The 25,567-nt window shown below is 36.7% G+C and overlaps 1 protein-coding gene across 1 annotated transcript in view; it reads left to right on the top strand.

Moving 5' to 3' along the window:
- ACVR1C (activin A receptor type 1C) overlaps window positions 1–23,973 on the top strand; it is a 62,040-nt gene extending 38,067 nt beyond the window's left edge. The window contains exons 6-8 of the mRNA XM_040229121.1: window positions 3,341–3,465; window positions 5,529–5,659; window positions 16,459–23,973. Of these exons, the coding sequence (XP_040085055.1) occupies window positions 3,341–3,465; window positions 5,529–5,659; window positions 16,459–16,584 (382 nt within the window). The 3' untranslated portion in view covers window positions 16,585–23,973. The remainder of the gene's footprint in view (window positions 1–3,340; window positions 3,466–5,528; window positions 5,660–16,458) is intronic.
- Window positions 23,974–25,567: the final 1,594 nt, after the last annotated feature.

The raw sequence follows: 25,567 nt of genomic DNA, 5'->3' as shown, positions 1-25,567 counted from the left end.
GCTTCAGCAATACATGAACCATGAACTTCCAGATGTTCAAGCTGGTTTTAGAAAAGGCAGAGGAACCAGCGATCAAATTGCCAACATCTGCTGGATCATCAAAAAAGCAAGAGAGATCCAGAAAAACATCTATTTCTGTTTTATTGACTATGCCAAAGCCTTTGACTGTGGGGATCATAATACACTGTGGAAAATTCTGAAAGAGATGGAATACCAGACCACTTGACCTGCCTCTTGAGAGACCTGTATGCAGGTCAGGAAGTAACAGTTCGAACTGGACATGGAACAACAGACTGGTTCCAAATAGGAAAAGGAGTATGTCAAGGCTGTATAGTGTCACCGTGCTTATTTAACTTATATGCAGTATACATCATGAGAGACATTGGGCTGGAAGAAGCACAAGCTGGAATCAAGATTGCCAGGAGAAATATCAATAACCTCAGATATGCAGATGACACCACCCTTATGGCAGAAAGTGGAAAGGAACTAAAAAGCCTCTTGATGAAAGTGAAAGAGGAGAGTGAAAAAGTTGGCTTAAAGCTCAACATTCAGGAAAACGAAGATCATGGCATCTGGTCGCATCACTTCATGGGAAATAGATGGGGAAACAGTGGAAACAGTGTCAGACTTGATTTTGGGGGGCTCCAAAATCACTGCAGATGGTGACTGCAGCCATGAAATTAAAAGACGCTTACTCCTTGGAAGAAAAGTTATGACCAACCTAGATAGTATATTCAAAAGCAGAGATATTACTTTGCCAACAAAGGTCCGTCTAGTCAAGGCTATGGTTTTTCCTGTGGTCATGTATGGATGTGAGGAAGTTGGACTGTGAGGAAGGCTGAGCGCTGAAGAATTGATGCTTTAGAAGTGTGGTGTTGGAGAAGACTCTTGAGAGTCCCTTGGACTGCAAGGAGATCCAACCAGTCCATTCTGAAGGAGATCAGCCCTGGGATTTCTTTGGAAGAAATGACGCTAAAGCTGAAACTCCCGTACTTTGGCCACCTCATGCAAAGAGTTGACTCATTGGAAAAGACTCTTGATGCTGGGAGGGATTGGGGGCAGGAGGAGGAGACGACAGAGGATGAGATGGCTGGATGGCATCACGGACTCGATGGATGTGAGTCTGAGTGAACTCCCGGAGTTGGTGATGGACAAGGAGGCCTGGCGTGCTGCGATTCATGGGGTCGCAAAGAGTCGGACACAACTGAGTGACTGAACTGAAGTGAACTGATTATATCCTCTCAATACTTAAAAATATTATATAATATATATGACGAGTACATCATGAGAAACGCTGGACTGGAAGAAACACAAGCTGGAATCAAGATTGCTGGGAGAAATATCAGTAACCTCAGATATGCAGATGACACCACCCTTATGGCAGAAAGTGAAGAGGAGCTAGAAAGCCTCTTGATGAAAGTGAAAGAGGAGAGCGAAAAAATTGGCTTAAAGCTCAACATTCAGAAAACGAAGATCATGGCATCTGGTCCCATCACTTCATGGGAAATAGATGGAGAAACAGTAGAAACAGTGTCAGACTTGATTTTTTGGGGCTCCAAAATCACTGCAGATGGTGACTGCAGCCATGAAATTAAAAGACGCTTACTCCTTGGAAGAAAAGTTATGACCAACCTAGATAGTATATTCAAAAGCAGAGACATTACTTTGCCAACTAAGGTCCGTCCAGTCAAGGCTATGGTTTTTCCTGTGGTCATGTATGGATGTGAGAGTTGGACTGTGTGGAAGGCTGAGCGCCGAAGAATTGATGCTTTTGAACTGTGGTGTTGGAGAAGACTCTTGAGAGTCCCTTGGACTGCAAGGAGATCCAATCAGTCCATTCTGAAGGAGATCAGCCCTGGGATTTCTTTGGAAGGAATGATGCTGAAGCTGAAGCTTCAGTACTTTGGCCACCTCATGCGAATGGTTGACTCATTGGAAAAGACTCTGATGCTGGGAGGGATTGGGGGCAGGAGGAGAAGGGGATGACAGAGGATGAAATGGCTGGATGGCATCATGGACTCGATGGACATGAGTCTGAGTGAACTCTGGGAGACGGTGATGGACAGGGAGGCCTTGCGTCCTGCGATTCATGGGGTCGCAAACAGTTGGACACGACTGAGCAACTGAACTGAACTGATACTTATCCTATGGTTGTACTTATCCCGAAGTCTCCCAAGTTGATGTGTATTAAGATACTATGAGTTTGGACATAGTTCTCACTTCCAAGGAACGGAATCTCTGAAAGTTACGAACAAACAGGATATAAATAGAGTATACCACACATATGTCAAGACAGGCCCATTAGTAATGGGATTTATGGTGTTTTCCTCGTATAGCCAGACTGTAGCCATATGGCCAGCATACTTCCATTTCTTTTCATTTGAATTTCAGGATCTGTGCTATTTAGTATAATTCCAGGTTTATTGACCTTGAAATCAGAAACAACCAAAACACTTCCCTGGAGTTAAAAGCCGTTGAGAGTAGAGAATTTCTAAGCTGGTGTAGTTAGTGTCCAAGCCATATTTGAGATTCCAGGCTGAGTCCTTCACTTGGTTTCCTGGGAGACTTTAATGGTCCCCAGAAACACTTCAGTCAGGATGGTTTATTCAGACTGGGCAAGCCCTAAGAGATCTCTCCTCTTTTCCCTTTAAAAAGCAAGCTTTAACCTGTACTTCAGGGGAGACTTGGATACTGGATTCCTTCAGAGAATTGAAAACTTAAGATTGGAAAGAGTGTTGCATCCTCAAATCACTATTCTGAGAAATCCTCAAAACCTCCCTAGGACAGCTTGGCTCAGCCAGGTCCCATGGATTGTAGAATTCGATATAATTCTATTCAAACATCCTGAATTATCTAGGTGCCAATATGTAATATGAAAATATGTTTCGAAGCCAGTGTATTCAGTTGGCCAAAAAGTTCATTGGCCAAGCCAATATAATAAAATTGTTTATTCAGAGCAGGTATTTGTGGAATAATTCTGAGCACTGTGTACCAGGCCCGCCATGATGAATAAAATATACTCCTTGACCTCAAAGAGCTTTCTTGGCTACAAACTGCTGGTGGAACTTGAGTCCCATCTTTTCTGTTGGGTGCTTTCCAAGTATTTGGCTCCTGATCCACATGTTTTAACACTAGGATGACCTCTAGTTCTATTTTTAAAGTTTTTAAAATTATCTTTTGATAACTATGTTATTTAATTTTATTTTATTATAGTGGCTCAGATCAACCTGTAAATTTGATGTAAACTGCCTTAACTTATATATCAGGATTAATTAAGATTGTGTTGTACCAGACTGTTATAAAATCATAGATGGAATCTGAAATATGCATGTTTTTGAAGGTATATGGCCCCTGAAATGCTTGATGATACAATAAATGTGAATATCTTTGAGTCCTTCAAACGAGCTGACATCTATTCTGTTGGTCTGGTTTACTGGGAAATAGCCCGGAGGTGTTCAGTTGGAGGTAAGATTTTGGAAATACTCTTTGTGTCTGCCTTTCCTTGGTGCTTGAATTCAATGCACTATATCAAATTATTTCTAAATATTTAAAAGATTATCTTTTGGTGATATCTTCTTTCCAGTGGTAAAAATGGAGTATCTTGAATAGAATGGAGATTTTTAAGTTGTAATTATTGCTTAGTTCTAATAATTCTGGTTTCCATAATAATATTTTGCAAAGCCCTTGAAATTTTCTTCTGTTTAAGGTGTTTTCCTATTTTATATCAGAAGTGAAACCCAAAGAAGCTAAATGCCTTGCCAAGGCTACAGGATTTAAACTGAAGTGTTCTGGTTCTCAGGCTTTTCTTGTTCTTTTCTTTCCGGTGATGATGAATATGTGAGAATTAAAGTGGAGGGCAGAGGTGAGCAAAGGCTAACTTCCTGATTCTGCTCCCAGCAGTTTCGAGATTAACGAGAGAAAGAATTTGGGAGGATGAAACCCTGTAAACACAGGCTGATGAAACTGTTGCATCAGTGGAGAAAAGTAAAATCCTGGTAGAAAATGATTTAGAGTTTTCAGTTTCAAGTGAGACAGAGTTAGGCCTAAGCCTTGGTTTAGCAACTTCCTGAATATCCAACTATAGGTGAGGTCTGTGGGCTCACTTTCCTCGTCTGTAGAATGAAGATAATAAAACTGACCTCTTGGGCTTTAAGGATTTAATGGACTAATTCAATTAACTCATGTAAAGCTTTTAGTACAGAGCCTACTCTGTAAACAGTAACTGTCAAGATTAAACCACTGTCAGTTATTGCATTTTGTATTGATGTCATTTTGCCTTACCTTAATCTTATTTTTTTAAAAAATGAAAACCTTACAAGGTTAAAATTATATTTGAATGAGGAAACATGCTTTTCCTCTTTTATTCCTAGGTTAGATAGTAAAATATTGAGGAAGATGAAACTATTTATAGAAGCAATAGAGTGGGTGCAGAAGCGAAACAGGGACACTGGAATCCCCAAACTTGGGACTGAGTTCCAGATCTGCCACTCAGTAGTGACATAACCTCGAGCAAATTCACCACACTTTGTGCCTCAGTTTACTGATTCTGTAAACATGGGATAATCTGGTATTTTCTTTAGTCACTGGTTTTGAGGAGTAATTAGTTAAAACATGTAAAGGGCTTAGATAGATACTCAGTAAATAGCAAGATTCAAAAATATTTATTATTTTTTCAAATTTCATACTGATATTTGCCTAGATTTGCTTTTAGATTTTTATCTTTAAATTTTCTTCCATAGTTGAAATACTAATTTAGTAACATGATTTGAATTTCACTTTCTAATTATGGCACTTTTTATATACTTAAATAAAAAAAAAACCTTATAGTTAATTAGACTGATTTTGTAAGAAAATTCTTAAATTCAAGTATCATTTTGATAATTAAGATCATCTTCAAATACTTTTGGCCATTTCTCTGGAACATTCTCCGATGTAGTACTTCTAAAATCCAAATGTTAAAAAACTCAGCTTTTGAAAGGTTACCTAATAATTTTCAAAAAGAAGAAAGCCATTTTGTTTTGAAAAGGATAAACATACTTTATTCATGGAGAAATATACATCATTCACAGATCAATGAGGCTCTGCTATAAATTTTGCAATTAAGTATTACTTTTGAATTGCATGATGGCATTTTATGGAAATCCAAGTTTATGTAATTTTATAATATAAAATTATATTTTATAGTTATTAAAAGTTCTAGAAATGTAATAATGTTTTTATATAAAACTAAGTGTAACATAATGTAAAACAGTATATTTTATATAATTATATATATTTTGTTTTATATCATATAAATAATTATCAAAATTATATAAATTTTCATAATAAAAGTTTTATAAACATATAACTACTCAACTGAGAGCTTTCCTCTTGTAAGTATGGTTATTACAGTGATACATAATTTGAATAAGCCTGATTTTCCAGTTTTCCAGCATGCCACTTGTTCCTAGAAAACTTAATTGGTATTATTTTCAAATAAACATCTTTATTATTCACACCAGGAAATTTATTATGTAAATTTTTTATAGGAATTGTTGAGGAGTACCAGTTGCCTTATTATGACATGGTGCCCTCAGATCCCTCGGTAGAAGAAATGAGGAAGGTTGTTTGTGACCAGAAGTTCCGACCAAGTATTCCAAACCAGTGGCAAAGCTGTGAAGTAAGGCTATGTTCTTATATATATTTTTCCCATTATAATTTTGAGGCAAGTATCAGAAGATTTTCAGACACCATGTAGTTCCTTTCTCTTAATCTAGGCCTCCAATTCATTTCAGGTATGTGGGTATATGTCTTTGTATAAGCTTCAGAAGGATTTTATTCCCGTTAGCTGTTGGTATCATAATGCTAAATTATGTGAGAGGCACTACCTTGACATCCCAGTGACTTTACATAAGACTTTATTTCTTGCTATGCCAGGTCCCTTACAGGTTAGGCAACTTCCATCAGCATCTGTGCTATATTTGGTGACTCAGTAATCCAGGTGACTTTGACTTGAGATGCTGCTATTTCATCACATAGTTCCAGAGGTATAGGTCAGGGGAAGGGAGAAGCTAGAAGGTCAGACACCAGCTCTCTAATGCTTTGCCTCAAGTGACACACTGGAGAAGGCAATGGCACCCCACTCCAGTACTCTTGCCTGGAAAATCCCATGGATGGAGGAGCCTGGTGGGCTGCAGTCCATGGGGTTGCTAAGAGTCGGACACGACTGAATGACTTCATTTTCACTTTTCACTTTCATGCGTTGGAGAAGGAAATGGCAACCCACTGCAGTATTCTTGCCTGGAGAATCCCAGGGATGGGGGAGCCTGGTGGGCTTCCATCTATGGGGTCACACAGAGTCGGACACAACTGAAGTGACTTAGCAGCAGCAGCAGCAAGTGACACACAGCACTTCCACTCATGGTTCCTAGACCAGAACCAATTACACAGTCTCATCTAACTGAAGGGGGCTGGGGATGTCAGAAACACAGGCATATTCAGAGGATAGTCAATGTTTGTGCTACACGATTATTACAATTTTAGTCATCCTTATATTCAACAAATTATTCTTAATCCCTAACTTATGGTTTTCTTTCATCAGTAAACTTCCCCATGGCAGGGATCATATTGTTTATCTTCTGTAGTAACCATCATAGAGCAGATATATTGCAATGTTTGTTTTGCCTATGTGAAGAGAAAGACTTTTTCTAACTCCCACAGGAAGCAGAAGGGAAGGTAGGGGAAAGACTATAAATCATCTAACAAATTCCAAAACTATTTTAATGCTTTAATCTCCCTATCCCAATTACAACTGTTTATCTTCGATCATGTTTATGTGTAATGCTTGAGGTCTTTTTTTTAGGTGACGTCTTTTAGTTTTGGCTTTGTCATATGTCATGTCTTAAACAGTTAAGTTTTCTCTCATTTTTCCTTTCCTTCATGTTTCACTCAACTCATTTTCTATTTAAGGCAAGATTTATGTTCTGATATTTCTATTTTGTTTACAATACAGGTAAAGTATTCTATGTAGGTAAAATATACTGATGTTAGAAGCAGAATTTGAGGCATTTATAACAAAATTGAAATTAAATTAAAACTTTTTCTAACATTAACAATTTCATGCATAAATGAAAGAATATTAACATATATATAAATTTAAAAGACAATATTAGAATTTCACATTAAAAAAAATAGAACACTTCTAATACCTTTGAACATTCTTCATCCCTCTGACAGGCTGCTATTGTAACTAATCATTTTATTATTACTTTTCTTTTCTTTAGAATTTAGCTATATATTTATGGCTAACTTTTGTTTATTTGTGAAATATATTATTGATACTATGGATATTCTTCTTAGTTTTTTTTTAACTTTATCTTATATAGTACAGCTATTATTGGTTTATTTTCATATCTGTATAGTGTTCTATTGTATGGATATAGCACAATTTCTTTTTTTCATTCTGCTGTTGATTGTCATATGTGTGATTTTTAGCTTCTTTTAGAACAACACTGCTCTGGGTGTATATGTCTGTACAAATTATTTCTTTAGGGTATACAACTGTAGATTCTTTTAGAGTGTCCACATAGATGATCACTACCTCCAAATAATGAGAGTTCTAGAACTAATCCTCATAGCTTTGTTATTGCAATTTCTAGGACTTCCAGTATAATGTTGCCTGGAAGGGATGATAGTTTTGCTCCTACATGTCTCACCTTTGAATGTCGTATTTGCTGTGGGTTTTGCTCATAAAACCTGACTTTGGTTTGATAAAAGCTTTCTTCCTCTCTCTGAAGTGATATGTCATTTCTGCTTTAGTGTCTTATTGTGATAGATTGCATTTATGGATTTTCCACTATTAAACCAATCATGCATTCCTAGAATAAGCCTAACAATTTCATTTTTATACAATGAATTTTCTATATTTTATGCAATGAATTTGTTCATTTTTGCCCAATATTTTAGTTCTCTTTTGTTTTGTATTAATCCCACATATTAGATATTCATGAGATTTTTACACCATCATCGTTTTTTTTCTGAAATTGTGAACATGTTTATCATTTGCTTTGTTCAATACTCTCAGAGCTTCATTTTAAGGTAATTTTCTGATTTCTTCATGTGCATCTTTTAAATGTATTTTATTTGAATTGCTTTTTAGTGAGGATCTAAAAGTTTTAAGTTCTTTCAGTGTTTGGGTGTCTGAAAACATCTTTATTTTGTCCTCAATTCTGAACAAATAGTTTATCTGGGCATTAGAATTTAGGTTTGCAGTTATTTTCTCTAAGTACTTTAAAGATGTTATTCCACTGGCTTCTGACTTCCATTATTGTTGTTAAGTCAGCTAATTTTAGATTATTTTTAGTTAATTTATCTTTTATTCCAGACCTCTTTAAGAACTTCTTTATGTCTTTTGGATTCTGAGTTTCTCTATGATGTATTTGGTATGGATATCTCTTGATTAATTTTGCCTGGATGTTTTGGACTTTCTGATTCTTAAGATTTGTGACTGTCCTCCATTGTAGAAAATTCTGAGCCATTATCTCTTCAAATAGTTCATCTTTTTATTTTTTTTATCGCCCATTTTTAGAGAACTCATTGTATGCATGTTAGACCTTTCATTTTACTTTGTCTCTTATTCTTTCCTGCATTTATGAATAGTCTCTCATATTTATCTTCCAGTTCACCACTTCTGTATTTACATGTGTCTAATCTGCCATGTGGGTTTCCCAGGTGGCGCTAGTAGTGAAGAACCCACCTGCCAAAGAGGGAGCTGCAAGAGATGCGAATTCTACCATTCCTGGGTTGGGAAGATCCCCTGGAGGAAGGCACGGCAGCCCACTCCAATATTCTTACCTGGAGAATCTCATGGATAGAGGAGCCTGGTGGGCTATAGTCCATACAGTCACGAAGAGTCAGATACAAATGAAGCGACTTAGCACAGCACAGCACTATCTGTCATTTAACTCATCCATTTAGGTTTTTATTATAATGGTTATATTTTTCATGTCAAGTTTTACTGACATGAAAAGTACTTTTTCTTTTATAAATATACTTTTTTATACTAATGTTTAGACTCCTCTCTTTGCTTTTTACTTATTTTATTTTTCATATCATTTAACTTTAAGATCTAGTGTTTTGATAGGCTTGATTTTCCTTTTTTTTTTTTTTTAACTGCCTCTTGTTAAAGATGGTTTGTTTCCTCATCTGCTTGTGAATTTTCATTATGAACTCAGGTTTACTGCAACATCATAAGGCTAAGGTTTGATTTTTTTTCTTTACCAAGTGTCAAGATTTAGACAATTTTCTTTACAAAGTTCCTTCTACAACCAATTCATCCTTACAGTCTAGACTTTATAAACACCTTCTTCTGACACTTTTTGTGTGCTTCGGACTATGTTTCCTATTTTTCACATGTAGTCCATCAGTTTTGAAATTCTAGACTGAAAGATCCAAAGAAGCCCCCAGAGCAGCTCCTTGCTACAGTGATTTCTTTTACCACTCTGGATTCATCCCTTCTCATTGTTTTCCCCTCTGAATATTTATCTTATTTATTTACCAGTTCACTTATACTGATTTTTATCATTATTTTATTGTGGTATAATTTACATATAATAAAATGCATAAATTTTAGTATCCAGCTTGATGACTTAAAAAAATATATATATGTGTATACATACCATCCAGATCAACACAGGGAATTTCCAGCCCATCCCATATCCATTTTTGTCTTTCATGTCCTTTCTTAGAATATTTTGTAGAATAGTCGTTCTGTCATATTCCCATAATTAAATTAATTTAATTAATTTTAAATTTCAATTAAAGGAAAATGTATATCTTGTATAGCATTAATATCTGTGTTTTTACATAATTTTAAAAAATATCTTAATTTCACTGTTCAGTTCAGTCGCTCAGTCTGTCCAACTTTAGGCGACCCTGTGGACTGCAGCATGTCAGGCCTCCCTGTCCATCACCAACTCCCAGAGTTTACTCAAACTCATGTCCATTGAGTCAGTGATGCCTTCCAACCATCTCATCCTCTGTTGTTCCCTTCTCCTCCCACTTTCAATCTTTCCCAGCATCAGAGTCTTTTCCAATGAGTTGGTTCTTCACATCAAGTGGCCAAAGTAATGGAGTTTCAGCTTCAACATCAGTCCTTCCAATGAATATTCATGACTGATTTCCTTTAGGATGGACTGGTTGGATCTCCTTGCAGTCCAAGGGACTTTCAAAAGTCTTCTCCAACACCACAGTTCAAAAGCATCAATTCTTTAGTGCTCATCTTTCTTTATAGTCCAACTCTCACATCCATACATGACTACTGGAAAAGCCATAGCTTTGACTAGATGGATCTTTGTTGGCAAAGTAATGTCTCTGCTTTTTAATATGCTGTCTAGGTTGGTCATAACTTTTCTTCCAAAGAGCAATTGTCTTTTAATTTCATGGCTGCAGTCACCATCTGCAGTGATTTTGGATCCCCCTCAAAATAAAGTCTGTCACTGTTTCCCTTGTTTCCCTATCTATTTGCCATGAAGTGAAAGAACTGGATGCCATGATCTTAGCTTTCTGAATTTTGAGGGTTTATTTATTTATTTATTTTTTAACTTTACAATACTGTATTGGTTTTGCCATACATCAACATGAATCCACCACGGGTGTACATAAGTTCCCACTCCTGAACCCCCCTCCCACCTCCCTCCCCATACCGTCCCTCTGGGTTATCCCAGTGTACCAGCCCCAAGCATCTTGTATCCTGCATCGAACCTAGACTGGCAATTCGTTTCTTCTGTGATATTATACATGTTTCAATGCCATTCTCCCAAATCATCCCGCCTTCTCCCTCTCCCACAAAGTCAAAAAGTCTGTTCTGTACATCTGCGTCTCTTTTGCTGTCTCGCATACAGGGTTATTGTTACCATCTTTCTAAATTCCATATATATGTGTTAGTATACTGTATTGGTGTTTTTTCTTTCTGGCTTACTTCATTCTGTATAATTGGCTCTGGTTTCATCCACCTCATTAGAACTGATTCAAATGTATTCTTTTTGATGGCTGAGTAGTACTCCATTGTGTATATGTACCACAGCTTTCTTTTTCACTCTCTTCTTTCATTTTCATCAAGAGACTCTTTAGTTCTTCTTCACTTTCTGCCATAAGGGTGGTGTCATCTGCATATCTGAGGTTGTTGATATTTCTCCCAGCAATCTTGATTCCAGCTTGTGCTTCATCCAGCCCAGTGTTTCTCATGATGTACTCTGCATATAAGTTAAATAAGCAAGGTGATAATATACAGCCTTGATGTACTCCTTTTCCTATTGGAACCAGTCTGTTGTTCCATGTCCAGTTCTAAGTGTTGCATAAAGATTTCTGTATACAGATTCTGAATACCAGACCATCTGACCTTCATACAGTTTTTTCAGGAAGCAGGTCAGGTGGTCTGTATTCCCATCTCTTGAAACATTTTCCACAGTTTATTGTGATCCACATAGTCAAAGGCTTTAGCATAGTCAATTAAGCAGAAGTAGATGATTTCTGCAACTGTCTTGCTTTTTCGATGATCCGACGGATGATGGCAATTTGATCCCTGGTTCCTCTTTTTCTAAATCCAGCTTGAACATCTGAAAGCTCATGGTTAACATACTGTTGAAGCCTGGCTTGGAGTATTTTGAGCATTACTTTGCTAGCGTGTGAGATGAGTACAATTGTGCAGTAGTTTGAGCATTCTTTGGCATTGCCTTTCCTTGGGATTGGAATGAAAACTGACCTTTTCCAGTCCTGTGGCCAGTGCTGAGTTTTCCAAATTTGCTGGCATATTTTGTGCAGTACTTTCACAGCATCATCTTTTAGGATTTGAAATAGTTCAACTGGAATTCCATCACCTCCACTAGCTTTGTTCCTAGTGATGCTTCCTAAAGCCCACTTGACTTCGCATTCCAGGATGTCTGGCTCTAGGTGAGTGATCTCACCATTGTTGTCTGGGTTGTAAAGATCTTTTTTGTATAGTTCTTCTGTGTATTCTTGCCACCGCTTCTTAATGTCTTCTGCTTCTGTTAGGTCCATACAATTTTTGTCCTTTATTGTACCCACCTTTGCATGAAATGTGTTCCCTTGGCATCTCTAATTTACTTGAAGAGATCTCTAGTCTTTCCCATTCTATAGTTTTCTTCTATTTCTTTGCATTGATCACTGAAGAAAGCTTTCTTATCTCTCCTTACTATTCTTTGGAACTCTGCATTCAAATGCATATATCTTCTCTTTTATCCTTTGCTTTTTACTTATTTTCTTTTCATAGCTATTTGTAAGGCCTCTTCAGACAACCATTTTGCCTTTTTGCATTTCTTTTTCTTGGGGATGGGTCTTGATCCCTGCCTCCTGTACAATGTCACAAACCTCCGTCCGTAGTTCTTCCGGCACTCTATCAGATCTAATCCCTTGAATCTCTTTGTCACTTCCACTGTATAATCAATCATAAGGTATTAGATTTAGGTCAGGGAGAAGGCAATGGCAACCCACTACAGTACTCTTGCCTGGGAAATCCCATGGACAGAGGAGGCTGGTAGGCCATGGTCCATGGGTTTGCGAAGAGTCGTCCATGACTGAGCGACTTCACTTTCACTTTTCACTTTCATGCACTGGAGAAGGAAATGGCAACCCACTGCAATGTTCTTGCTTGGAGAATTCCAGGGACGGAGCCTGATGGGCTGCAGCCTATGGGGTTGCAGAGAGTCAGACATGACTGACGTGACTTAGCAGCAGCAGCAGGTTTAGGTCATACCTGAATGTTCTAGTGGTTTTTCCTACTTTCTTCAATTTAAGTCTGAATTTTGCCATAAGGGGTTAATGATCTAAGCCACAGTCATCTCCTGGTCTTGTTTTTGCTGACTGTATAGAGCTTCTCCATCTTCGGCTGCAAAGGGTATCATCACTCTGATTTTGGTATTAACCATCTGGTGATGTCCATGTGTAGAATCGTCTCTTCTGTTGCTGGAAGAGGGTGTTTGCTATGACCAGTGCATTCTCTTGGCAAAACTCTGTTAGTCTTTGCCCTGCTTCATTCTGTACTACAAAACCAAATTTGACTGTTACTCCAGTTATGTCTTGACTTCCTACCTTTGCATTCCAGTCCCCTATAATGAAAAGGACATCCTTTTTGAGTGTTAGTTCTAGAAGGTCTTGTGGTCTTCATAGAACCGTTCAACTTCAGCATTACTGGTCGGGGCATAGACCTGGATCACTGTGATGTGGAATGGTTCGCCTTGGAAACAGAGATCATTCTGTCATTTTTGAGATTGCATCCAGGTACTGCCTTTTGGACTCTTTTGTTGACTGTGATGGCTACTTTATTTTTTCTAAGGGATTCCTGCCTACAGTAGTAGATATAATGGTCAACTGAGTTAAATTCACCCATTCCAGTCCATTTTAGTTCGCTGATTCCTAGAATGTTGATATTCACTCTTGCCATCTCCTGTTTGACCCCTTCTAATTTGCCTTGATTCATGGACTTAACATTCTAGGTTCCTACGCAGTATTGCTCTTTACAGCACCGGATTTTACTTCCATCACCAGTCACATCCACAAATGGGTGTTATTTTTGCTTTGCCTCCATCTCTTCATTCTTTCTGGAGTTATTTCTCTACTGATTTCCAGTAGCATTTTGGGCACCTACTGATTTGGGGAGTTCATCTTTCAGTGTCTTATCGTTTTGCCTTTTCATACTGTTCATGGGCTTCTCAAGGCAAGAATACTGAAGTGGTTTGCCATTCCCCTCTCCAGTGGACTACCTTTTGTCAGAACTCTCTACCATGACCCGTCCATCTTGGGTGGCCCTACAGGGCATGGCTCATAGTTTCATTGATTTAGACAAGGCTGTGGTCCATGTGATCAGATTGGTTAGTTTTCTGTGACTGTGGTTTTCAGTCTGTCTGCCCTCTGATGGAAAAGGATGAGAGGTTTATGGAAGCTTCCTGATGACAGAGACTGACTTAGGGGGAAACTGGGTCTTGTTCTGATGGGTGGGGCCATGCTCAGTAAATCTTTAATCCAATTTTCTGCTGATGGGTGGGGCTGTCAGGTCATGGTGTTAATTTCACTATAAAGGTTTTAAAGAAAGCTTTTATATGCTCTGAAAGCCCACGGGTAGAAATTGTTAGCTATTTTATGTATAACACATATAATTTTTTAATTGAAAGCATATTATTTTTTATGCAGCTTGAAGGAAGAGGAAAATTTTCATAAAATGCATACATAAAATGCATGAAAATATTAACTAATTGCATTTAAATGATTATTGATGTTCTCAAGAAGATAAAGCTATTCACTTGATTTTACTTACTCTAAAAGGATGTAGTATAAGGTGACCACATTCTCTTTCCTAAAATTATGTTTAACATAGTAGGTGGAAGCCAAATAAATAACTAATCTCTACAGAAAAGATTAAATAAATGAAACTGATCTTCATTTCACCTTATGCTAATCAAACATGTCCTTAAATATAATAGTATAATTCCATAAACCAAAATGCCATTGAGCAAAGGCTCCCTATCATCTCTTATAGCCACCTTCAAGGTCCACAAATGATATCTGCAAACCATCTAGCAAGCAATGGGCCATGCACTCTGCCTGAGTGCAGAGCAGACCTCCTGGCCCCTTTATGAGAGGAGATACCCTGGTCTTTTTCTGAGAGAAGTCACATGGTTCATGTCACAGGGGAGACACTGTGGACACTGTCTGAGGGGAGATGATAGTTCTCTGTCATAGGGGAGATCCCCAGGTCTCTGTCTGAAAAGAGGCCCTCCCACTGTCTAGGGGAGAGCCCTGGTCTTCATGTGATAGAAGTTTCCCTGGTGTCTGTCTGAGGGGAGACACTCTAGTCTCTTTCTGGGAGGAGACACCCTGGTCCCTTTCTGAGAAGACACCCTGATCTCTGTCACAGGGGAGACACCCTGAACACTAGCTGAAGGGGGCACTCAGGTCTGGCTGAAGGGAAGCATCCTGAACCTTTTCTGGAAGAAGTTGTCCTTGTCATTCTCTGTCTGGGATGCCATGGTCCTTATCTAGGGGGAGATGCTCTGGTCTCTGTCTGAAGGGAAAGCCCTTGTCTGTGAGAGAAGTTGCTGGGGCCCCTTTCTGAGGGGAGATGCCCTGGTCCTTGTCTGAGGGGAGACACTGTGGTTCCTTTCTTAGAGGGGACACACAAGTCTCTGTCTGAGGGGAGAAACCTTTTTCTTGGAGGGGAAATGCCCTGGTCTTTTTGTGAGTTACCTTGATCTCTTTCGGTGAGGAGATGCTCTGGTTCCTCTGAGAGGAGATGCCCATCTATGTTCAAGGTCAGATGCCCTGGTTCCTTTCAGAAGGGGGACATCCTGCTCTCTGTTTGAGGAGAGCTGCGTTTGTCCTTCTCTGAGAGGAGACTCACTGGTCCCTGAGAATGGACACCTTGCTGTCTGTATGGAAAATGCTCTGGTGCTTTTCTGAGGAGAGACACCCTGGTCTTTTTCTGAGAAAAGTTGTTCTGGTCTCTGCCTGAGAGGAAAAGCCATGGTCCTTGTCTGAGGGGAGACACTTTGGTCTCTGTCTGAAGGTAGAGCTCTGGTCTTTTTCTAAGAGAAATCTCTCTGATCTCTGTCAAGAGGAGACACTCTGATGTTTCTATGAGAGGAGGACCCTGGTCTCTGTCTCTGGGGAAATGCTCTAGTTTCTGGTTTTTTGTTTTGTTTTTTTTTTTCCCTCAGATTTATTTATTTATTATCTTCAGCACTGGGTCTTCATTGCTGTGCTTTGGCTTTCTCTAGTTGTCCTGAGCAGGGGCTACTCTTTGTTGCCGTACATGGGCTTCTCATTGACATCTTCTCTTGTTGCAGAGCACCAGCTCTAGGTGCGCAGGCTTCAGTAGTTGAAGCTTGAGGGCTCTAAGGTGCAGGCTCAGTAGTTGTGGTGCACAGGCTTAGTTCCTCCAGCATCTGGGATCTTCCCGGACCAGAGATAGAACACATGTCCCCTGCATTAGCAGGCAGATTCTTAACCACTAGACCAGCAGGGAAGCCCTGGTTCTTTTCTGAGGGGAGACGCTCTGATGCCTTTCTGAAGGGAGTTTCTCTGGTCTTTTTTCTGAAAGAAATCTCCCTGGTTCTGTCTGAGAGGAGATGCTCTAGTATTTTTCTAAGGAGACGTGCCTTGACCCTTGTTTGAGAGGAGACTGGTCCTCTCTTCTGGTTACCACGTGATCCTTGTCTCAGAGGAGACTCTAATCTCTGCCTGAGTGGAGACGACCCAGTCTGTGTTTGAAGGGAGACACCCTGGTGTCTGTCTGAGGGGAGACACCCTGGACAGGATTTTTGAGGTGATTTGACCCTGATCTTCTTCTCCTATTGATTTAAATTTACTATTTCTATATCAGAGCTTAGCATCAATTCCTGTGTTTGTGATTTTTCTTCTCTTGTACTGTGTTTTGTGCTAAAGATTTTGATATTTTTTTCTCTTAAGGCACTCCGAGTCATGGGGAGAATAATGCGTGAGTGTTGGTATGCCAATGGGGCAGCACGACTAACTGCTCTTCGGATTAAGAAGACTATATCTCAACTTTGTGTCAAAGACGACTGCAAAGCCTGATGATGAAATCATGTTAAAAAGAAATAATCTCACAGCTTTCTTTCTCATTTTCCCTTTTTATGTGAATTTTTTGCCTTTGTTTTGTCCTTGTTTTTTTTCTACCTCAAAGATAATATAGTGCAGTATTTAAGTGCCCAAAGGCACCATGAAAAAATAACTAAAGTCAAGTGCGGGCTGGAGTTGATGTCATCTACTCCCCATGTTGTCTTTAATTTTATTTTGAAAAGCAGCACATCAACTCATCTTTTTATTTAAGGAACATAGTACAAAAGTATAAAATAAGCTATATAAAGTAATAAAAGTTATTAAGGTTTTATTTTACTTGAATCAGGAGCACATGAATGAATAGAAAAAAAAAGAAAAGTCCATTTTTTTCCTCCCAAGATGAAAACTTTTCATTAAAAATGTGAACTGGAACATATTATATCTAAACAAAACTTTTAGATTATATAATTTATGTTTTCCTCTATTTTTTAAAAAAATGAATAGGACCTTTAAAAAATTAAACAGTGCTCTGAAGTTTAGGATACAAAATACGTAAAAGTAGAACTGCTTGATTGGAAGATGGAAGTGAGATCAGATCACTTACTTGGTTTCTCCTTCCTTGTCCTCCTCCTTAATGCACAACCACAGCAGCTCCTGAGACAAACAGTTTGAAAGTCACTGAGATTGTTATTTTCTCTTATTTTCACATGAGATACCTGACGTTTTGAATCTTTGAGAAATGTCCCAAAGTGACACAGCTAGTGGTTGAGCCCGCGTTAGGTCCAAATCTTGTGGTAATCCACATGGTAGGTTCAGCTAGCTTCCTACTTTCCCTTTAATTCCTACAGTATTTCTTCTCCCTGTGGAGAAACAACATCTTTCATGATGATATTTGTGGTTTAGTCAAACAGAAGGCAAATTATTTTGCAGAATCCTAATGGACCTGGATGAACTCTCAGGACAATGTCCACTGATATTTTCTTCATGGAAATTCCATAGTCAACCTTAGTCATATAGTTTTAATGTTTTCTGAATACTTCCAGAGATTAATCAGTCATAAAAATCCATTGTCAGAGATGTTTTTAAGGCATTTCAGAGGTCCCTTCCACCTTTGTACATATACATTTAGAAAGAGGACAAGAGAGGAAGAGGTTACTAGGAGATATTTTGAGGGAAAATTAAGAAAACTCTTAAATGAAGTGTAATAACCAAACCCAACTAAGGATTATCAGTAACTGTAAAGGATATTCTCTTGTCCTTTCAAAATGAGCAACGAGTGTGGAAGAATGCTCATGATCATTTTGCTTCTACTTCCTGTAGATACAGAAGTGAAACATTCTGAATAATACATGGAACATTAAATATCTTTTCAAATCTATAATTCTGCTTTGGCAAAGGAAGATTTAACATGGTGCAATGTTAAATCCTCTAAAACATTGTTCAGGATGTTTTTATTCTTCTAAAACATTGTTTCCTAAACTCTGTTCCTTAGAATGCTCTTCTGAGATGATCAAAGACCAAAAGTATTCTTTGATAGATCTTAGAAAGTGATACTGCATATTAGCATATTATATGCTTTGTGGAGTCTAGCAGTAAAAAATATTACTTGAATTTCTTTAAACTGGACTTCCCAAATTATTTGACCAATGGAACTCTTTTTGTAAAAAACGGGATGCCTTTTATTAGCCTACATTTTAGTTTCTACAAAGCATGGCTTGGGTAAGAGCGTGCTAAAGGATGTGCTCTCTATAGAGCACAGTCTAGTGATTACACTTCATTCCACTATGAAAATATGTTACTGAACCCAGCTTCATTTGACTAGGATGAGCTATCAAAGGCAAGAATTGGACAGCTCTGGTTTGCATATTCTTTCGCTCTCATTCATGCAGTTATCCATTTATTAAACAATATCTTCCTTGCCACAACTTTGGGTCCAATAAGGAAATTAAAAGATGGATAGGTTCTGTTCTCAGGGATTTTGAAGTCTAATTTGGGAATAGGAACAGGGGTGTGGGTGTTTGGGGGAAGTAAATTGGCAAATAAATATGATACAAATTAGGTGTCTCAAATTCTGTGTGACGGTGGTTTTCAAAAACAAATTCCAATTTGCAGCACATTTAGAAAGTATCTTTAGTTATTCCAGACAATCTAAATTATGTAATCAATTTTAAAAAGTACATATGGAAAGAGATTCTAAAGAAAACTTATGTGAAGGGGTAATCTTGCTTGTGCTTGTTACTTTAATTTCTCATAGATTGTTTCTGCATATAGGAGAATGAAATTATTTATGTACTATGATTGTATTACTTTCAAACAAGAATAATATTTTCTCTTTTATTCATGTATGTTGGGTGAATATACTTACTTAGTTTTAAGAGATGATTTAAAATCTCCATTTTCTTTGACATTATGTTTTATAATCTATTTGAAAGTGTCCATAATTCCATAATTTTATTGATTCAACTTTCACTCTAGAGAAATCTGTACATTTTGAGATGTTTTCCTTGTTTTTGTGTTGGTTAACTGTACCTCCTATCTGAATAGTCTTATATTCCAATTTCCAAAATATATTTTTAAAGAAAAGGGGTAGGTTAACAAAAATGATAAGGACCTTAACTCTCAGAATAATTATAAATAGAAAATGCTTACAAAATAGGATATAGCTTAGAGCATTAGACAACTTTATTGTATATAATCTATGATGTTAAACTTTATATTGTTTCTTTTTGATAAGAGTCTTACTGTGTAATATTTATTTCTTTTGAATTTTGTTATAAGCAAAAAATTATTCTTCTTAGACTGTCAGTGTTCTTTTCTCCTTTCAAATATTTTGGCTTTGGGTATAATGTGAAGCTTGGGAAAATTCTATTTATGAAATTTCAGTACTGTAAAAGTGGTGATGGAATTTATATGCAGCATCACTTCCTTAAACTAAGGAAAACATCACTTGTTGTCAATATTTCAGCATGAACTTGTTGCCTTATAAGCTAAGCATTTAAGGATGTAATTGGTACAGATTCTGTTGTGTGCTTTATTTTATCTAAAATATTTGGCATGTCACATCTAGAATTCTTAATTCATATTCTGACTTGAAAGTTAAGTGAAACATGACTGTGTCGTGCACTATTTTAGGTATAGCACTTGCTTCTCATCTTTATACTTTCAATTAACTTTGCATTTTAAATTTCCATGATTATATGAAAATAGCAACCTGATTCTAGTGTCTGAAGACTTCAAAATCAGCTTTTATTTTAAAATGAAAATCTACAATAGATTCACTAGGTTAGATGTTCCATAAACATTTATTATTTGTAATACTTCTACCTTAGTAGAATTATTAAATAAAACAAAACAAAACTACTTCTACTATCCTGGAATTTTGCCACCATTTGACTTACTGGGGCAGAGAAAACTCAGGGCTATCTTCGAATTTATGCAAAAGTACTGGAGAATTCCATGGACAGAGGAGCCTGGTAGGCTACAGGCCATGGGGTCGCAGAGTAGGACACGACTGAGCAGCTAACGCTAGCACTGGCACTAGAGCTCCAGGGAAACTACTATCAAATCATCTGAAGACAGGAAACCCATGTTTGCCATTGTACAAAGTTCAGCTTAAAAAGGGAATAGCTTCTGGTTAATTATTTAAAATAGTTTCTGGTTAATTTTTTTAAAATTATTTAAAACTAATATAAAATAGTTTCTGGTTAATTATTAAAATAAATATGGAAATGTAATTCATTTAAATAAATTTAAAGTATGGATATTTCATTTCCCTCCTTTCATAAGGAAATCAAGAACGTAACAATAGCAAATGAGTGAAGTTAATGTCAGTTGATGTTTTCAATAATTGTTCTTTTAGATGAATTTACAACTACAGCATTTCAAGTTATTTGGAAATGTATAAGAACTAGTATCTTAAGATGGTGTCATTGTGGTTGTCCAAGAGTTTATAAATAGTTTTTCTTTGTGAAACATACTACTTCTATATTTGATAATATTTTGTGTTAACTCCCTCCACAAGCTACTACATGGACTTGATGTATTATTTAGTAAAGACAATAATCCCTTTGTTCCTGAGAGTTTCTTCTAGACAGAAAAAAATGTCAGTTGGAATACAAAAATTTCATTGCAATGTTAAATAGAATTTCTGTAGTATAGAAAATTTTCAAAGTGTTTTAATGCAGATTTTTAGTTATTTGACTTTTTTTTCCTCCCTCTAGCTTTTCTTTTATATTTCATTATTTTTTACCTCCTTTTAAAATATTCTCCCTCACTGTCTCCCCAAATTATTTTTACTCTCTAATTAAAAAAAAGACTAGTTACTATGTAACTTAATCATGCTACTATTTAGCCTTCTAATGAAGGGAGAATCCCTTGGTGGTCTAAATTATTGTAGAGGTATCAGACAAAATTGAAACCCAGTATTTGGGAATTTCAAAGGATATAAGAGATTTTATAATTCAATTCCCATATTTTGTAGATGAAGAAAACAAAGCTCAGAGATTAAACAACTGCTAGTTATTACAGAACTAATATGAGAACCCAGTGGTGATACCTACCACAGTGCCCTGCCATATCCAGCATTTACTAATTAAAAAATAATTAGCATCCATCTGCACCTACCTTAAAGGTAAACTAATGGATGTGGCAATGATCAAATCTTAACTTCTCTTGATTTCTGCTAAAACAGTTTGCTCACTTATGATGAGATTAGTGAGTAAAACCAAAGTAGGCTAAGGAAGAATTGTAAAATAGTTGTCAATCTAGGAAGGCAGCCATTGGAGTGCTGAGTAAAATTTAGGACTTGTGAGAATATAGAATTTCTTCATGCAAGTAGTGATAGGAGAGTCTTCATGGCTCTTGTCTCCTTTCTATAGGGATTGATTTTTCTCTGTATACATTGGAGCAGGAGTAAAAAATGATTTGATAGTTAAATGTGGGACCATGTCTAGTATCACATTGTCTTACTTCTTTCTTTTCTTAGTTTCTCATTAGCTCATCCTCATTCTTTCAGTGCGTTAAAAAATATCTTTGCTGGATTTCATCAATTCCGATCACTGTTCATTTAGTATTCTAGCTCCCGTCCAGATTGCTACACACTAAACCTCCTAACAAGACTTTAATTTCCCATATCCACATATGAGAACTTTCATCTCATCCCTTCTCTGGCAATTTTTCATTTGGCATTGTGAAGAATGTATTTGTTAATGGAAGAGAAGACTTTCTTTTAAATTTTAAAAAGACTGCTGCTGCTGCTAAGTCGCATCAGTCGTGTCTGACTCTGTGCGACCCCAGGGACTGTAGCCCACCAGGCTCCTCCATCCATGGGAGTCTCCAGGCAAGAATACTAGCAGTCGTTAAATTTTAGCCTTTAGTTAGCATACAAGGAATGTCTACTTTTGCCTTAATGATAAATTCCACTTAAGAGATAGTGGTGTGGACAGAGAATGAGAAATATATGTCCTATAATGTGATTGCTAAATTTCTTTCTGCTATACTTCATACTATTGCTTTGTTTTGCTTTGACCATCTTTTAAAATTAAGCCATTATGCCATATGGTTTGGAATATAATATTATTTTGAAATTAGTTAGCAATCCCCACTGAAAAATCTATTAGTATAACTTCCAAGATACTTTTTAATTCAGTCATAGATTAATACAATAGTTGGGAGAGTATGAGCTCTATCTCATCCTAGATTTTAATATTTTCAAATATGATTATATTTTCTTATCATCGGTTAATGTTATTTTACAAGAAGTTTTTCTCTCCATATCTAACTGTTTTAACTGATAGGTTTTTCCCCGGGAGTAGAGGAACCTGAGTATTAGCATAGCCATTAAGAATCTGACTGCATTAAGGAAATTAGCCCCACTTGAGTGTCTGCAGAATCCAGCTGGGCACATACTGTGCATGAATCCTCTTATTTGAGGGGCAGGTAGGGGTTGAACTCCAACCTGCAATTGGCTCTTCAACTCAGAAATAGTTTTATATTTTGCAGAAATGTACCGTTATTAGCTTATATATCTTCAGAAATGGGCCTGCTTATACATCTTCAGAAAATGAGACCTAAATTTCAAAATGGTTTCTGACATCTGCAAATTGAACAGAGATCTTGGAAAAAATAATACTTTAAATTTTCATGCTACATTCCCAAGAGGGCAAAAAAGATTGCATGTTTATCCTTTTGACTTTATTTTTCAACCCAGAAAATAGGCAGCAAGATACAGGGACCCTAATTTTTATATCTCCACTGAGTTTTTATACCACGCCCAAACCTATTCACTCATTTTGCCTTTAAAAAGGCTATTACTTGCCTAAATTCTAAGTAGTGCAGGATTAGAGTGTGACTTACCTATATCTCCATTTCTTCCAATAGGCTAAATATAAGTAGCTAAATATTTTTTAAAATCCAATATTTTTTTCTCTTTATATAAAGTAAGATTATTTTAGACAAAATATTAAACTCTAGTTCATTTCCACAGTGATTAGTGTTAAGTTCTTATACTCTTCTGATCCTATACTAGAGAAAATTATTCAAACTTAATCTGTGTTTCAGGTTTTAAGATGTCCTAAAAACAGAAAATTAGATTCACATCTCAAAAAAAAAAAAAAGGAATTTTGGATTGACTTTCAAAGTACTAATACTAATTATACTTTTCTTTTGGTAGTGTGACTTTTCTTATACCTAAGAACACATTACAAATGTCAAAACCATTGCATTTTGACATTGCAAAACATGCCTTGAACTCTTGAACTACTGTGAAAAGAATCACTGTTGTAAAGACTTATTATAAACTAGCTGAAATTCTTAAGAATGTAAAAAGATATTACTTTTCAACAGACAGGCACAAATGAATGTATATATGAAATATGAAGAAATAAAATAGGTTTTAAAATGAGAATTAGATAATAAATTACATGAAAAATATGCAGATGGAGATTTTAGTAGTTGCAATTGAATCATTTAAGCTGAAGAGAATTCCAAATTCCAACGTAAATGAATGATATTCGAAAGTTTCATTAAATTCTAGTCTGTGGAAATATGCATTTTATAGTAATACATGTATACTTGTTTTGTTTAAAAATAAATGTATTTTAGTGTTTAGTAAGAACTCAGTGATAGCCTTCATACCAAAATGTTTAACTTAACCAACAGCAAGTCATCAAAGTATTTATTTTAAAGCTTTTAAAAATATTATTGCATAACAATAATTTATGCAATTATTAGCTTTTAGCTGTCTCCAGATGTAAATAGGTATTTACCTAAATGTTATATTTTTATGTATGCTTTTCCAAAAATGTATTGTTTTGTAACTGGCAAAGACAATAACTTAAGCACTCCTTGCACTTGTTTCTGTGAAGCATATAGAGCTCTATTTTAAATAAAATGTGTCATATTCCAGTTTCTGTACAATTATTCTATTATTTTAAAATTTTATTTATATTTGCATGTAGTTTGTGAAGGGGGCTTTGGAAATTTAATGCTGGCTCCATGGGCACTGGAATTTTCCTTCCTTCCTTCCTGGAAGAATCATTTGCTTTTTTAACAGCTATTTTGGATGGCATCACCGACTCCATGGACATGGGTTTGGGTGGACTCCGGGAGTTGGTAATGGACAGGGAGGCCTGGTGTGCTGTGGTTCATGGGGTCGCAAAGTCGGACACAACTGAGCTAATGAACTGAGCTGAACTGAACTTTCTACATGAGACTTAGGACTATAGTCTTTGTTTTATTTTTCCTGTTGAGTAACAGGAAAAATATTTGAGTGTTTGTTGAAAGACTACTGGCCTGCTCTCAAGCCTAAAATAGCTTCCTTCACACTTAAAAGCCTAAAATACTCAAGAGGTCTACAACTGCCTTAGGGACAAGAACCCTGAAAACTTCTCTGCCTTTATTTCCCATATCCTATTACCTCCAGCCCCAGTTGTTCTCCAGCTTGCTGCTCCTTGAACCTGCCCTGCACATACCTGTCCAAGGGATTTGCTTTGTTTCCTCTGTCTGTAATGTTCGCCCTCTAGATATTTGTATGGCTTAAGTTTCTGTTTGAAAATTGTCACACCAAACAGGCCTTTTTTTTTTTTTTCTTTGCCACCTTTTCTAGAGCAGCACAGTTTATCATTCACTATCTACTCAGTCTGTTTTATTTTCTTTATGGCATTGTGTATTAACCAACATTATATTATACCATGTATCCTGTAGTATATAGAATCCTGATGACTAGGTACTTGAGCACTAGAATTAAGGATAATTTCAGTCAAATTTGAAAATGTAATTTGAAATCATTAAGACTAACATATTATTTTGCACAGTCAGAAATATTGTATGGAATACATTAACACCCCCTCCCTACTCCCCAACAAATGTCTGTTATAAAACCCAACCAAGAATAGTTTAGCCAAATTCATAGTGGCTATTCCAGACTGACGTTAGGAGAAAATTAGGTTGGTTTATAGTTTTACCCCTACAAAGATTTTTCTAGGACTTTGCATAGAGAAACAGAACTCTGCATTGGTTTTGTTTTTTGGTGTAGGTTCTGAATTTCTTTTGCTTCTTCATTTTTTTTCCATTTGGGGGGCCATTTTGTTGTGTCCTCATTATCTTGCATTGAGTACTAACCAGATTCACAAGCCAAATACTCTTGTTCAATAATCATTAAATTGAGCTTCATCATGAACTTTTTGAATTTGAGGAGAAAGATAAAATATTTTACATCAATCTATGTGAAATCTATGCAATAAATAAAACTAGTGGTTTAGTTTCAGTAGCACGAGTGGTTGTGTTTTATCTTCAGTTCTAATTTTGTAATAACTTTTAACTTGATTTTTCTTTATTTTTCATTGGAAGTAATTGCTTTGCAATGTGGTGGTTTCTGCTGTACAATAACATGAATCAGCTGTGTGTATACATATACTCCTTCCTTTGGAGCCTCTGTTCACCCTCCCATCCCGCCCTTATGGGTCATCACAGAGCACCGGGCTGAGCTCCCTGTGCTGTA

The sequence above is a fragment of the Oryx dammah genome, unplaced genomic scaffold, assembly GCF_014754425.2.
Source record: "Oryx dammah isolate SB20612 unplaced genomic scaffold, SCBI_Odam_1.1 HiC_scaffold_27, whole genome shotgun sequence".
Classification (NCBI taxonomy): Eukaryota; Metazoa; Chordata; class Mammalia; order Artiodactyla; family Bovidae; genus Oryx; species Oryx dammah.
This window is presented reverse-complemented; position numbering and strand designations above follow the sequence as displayed.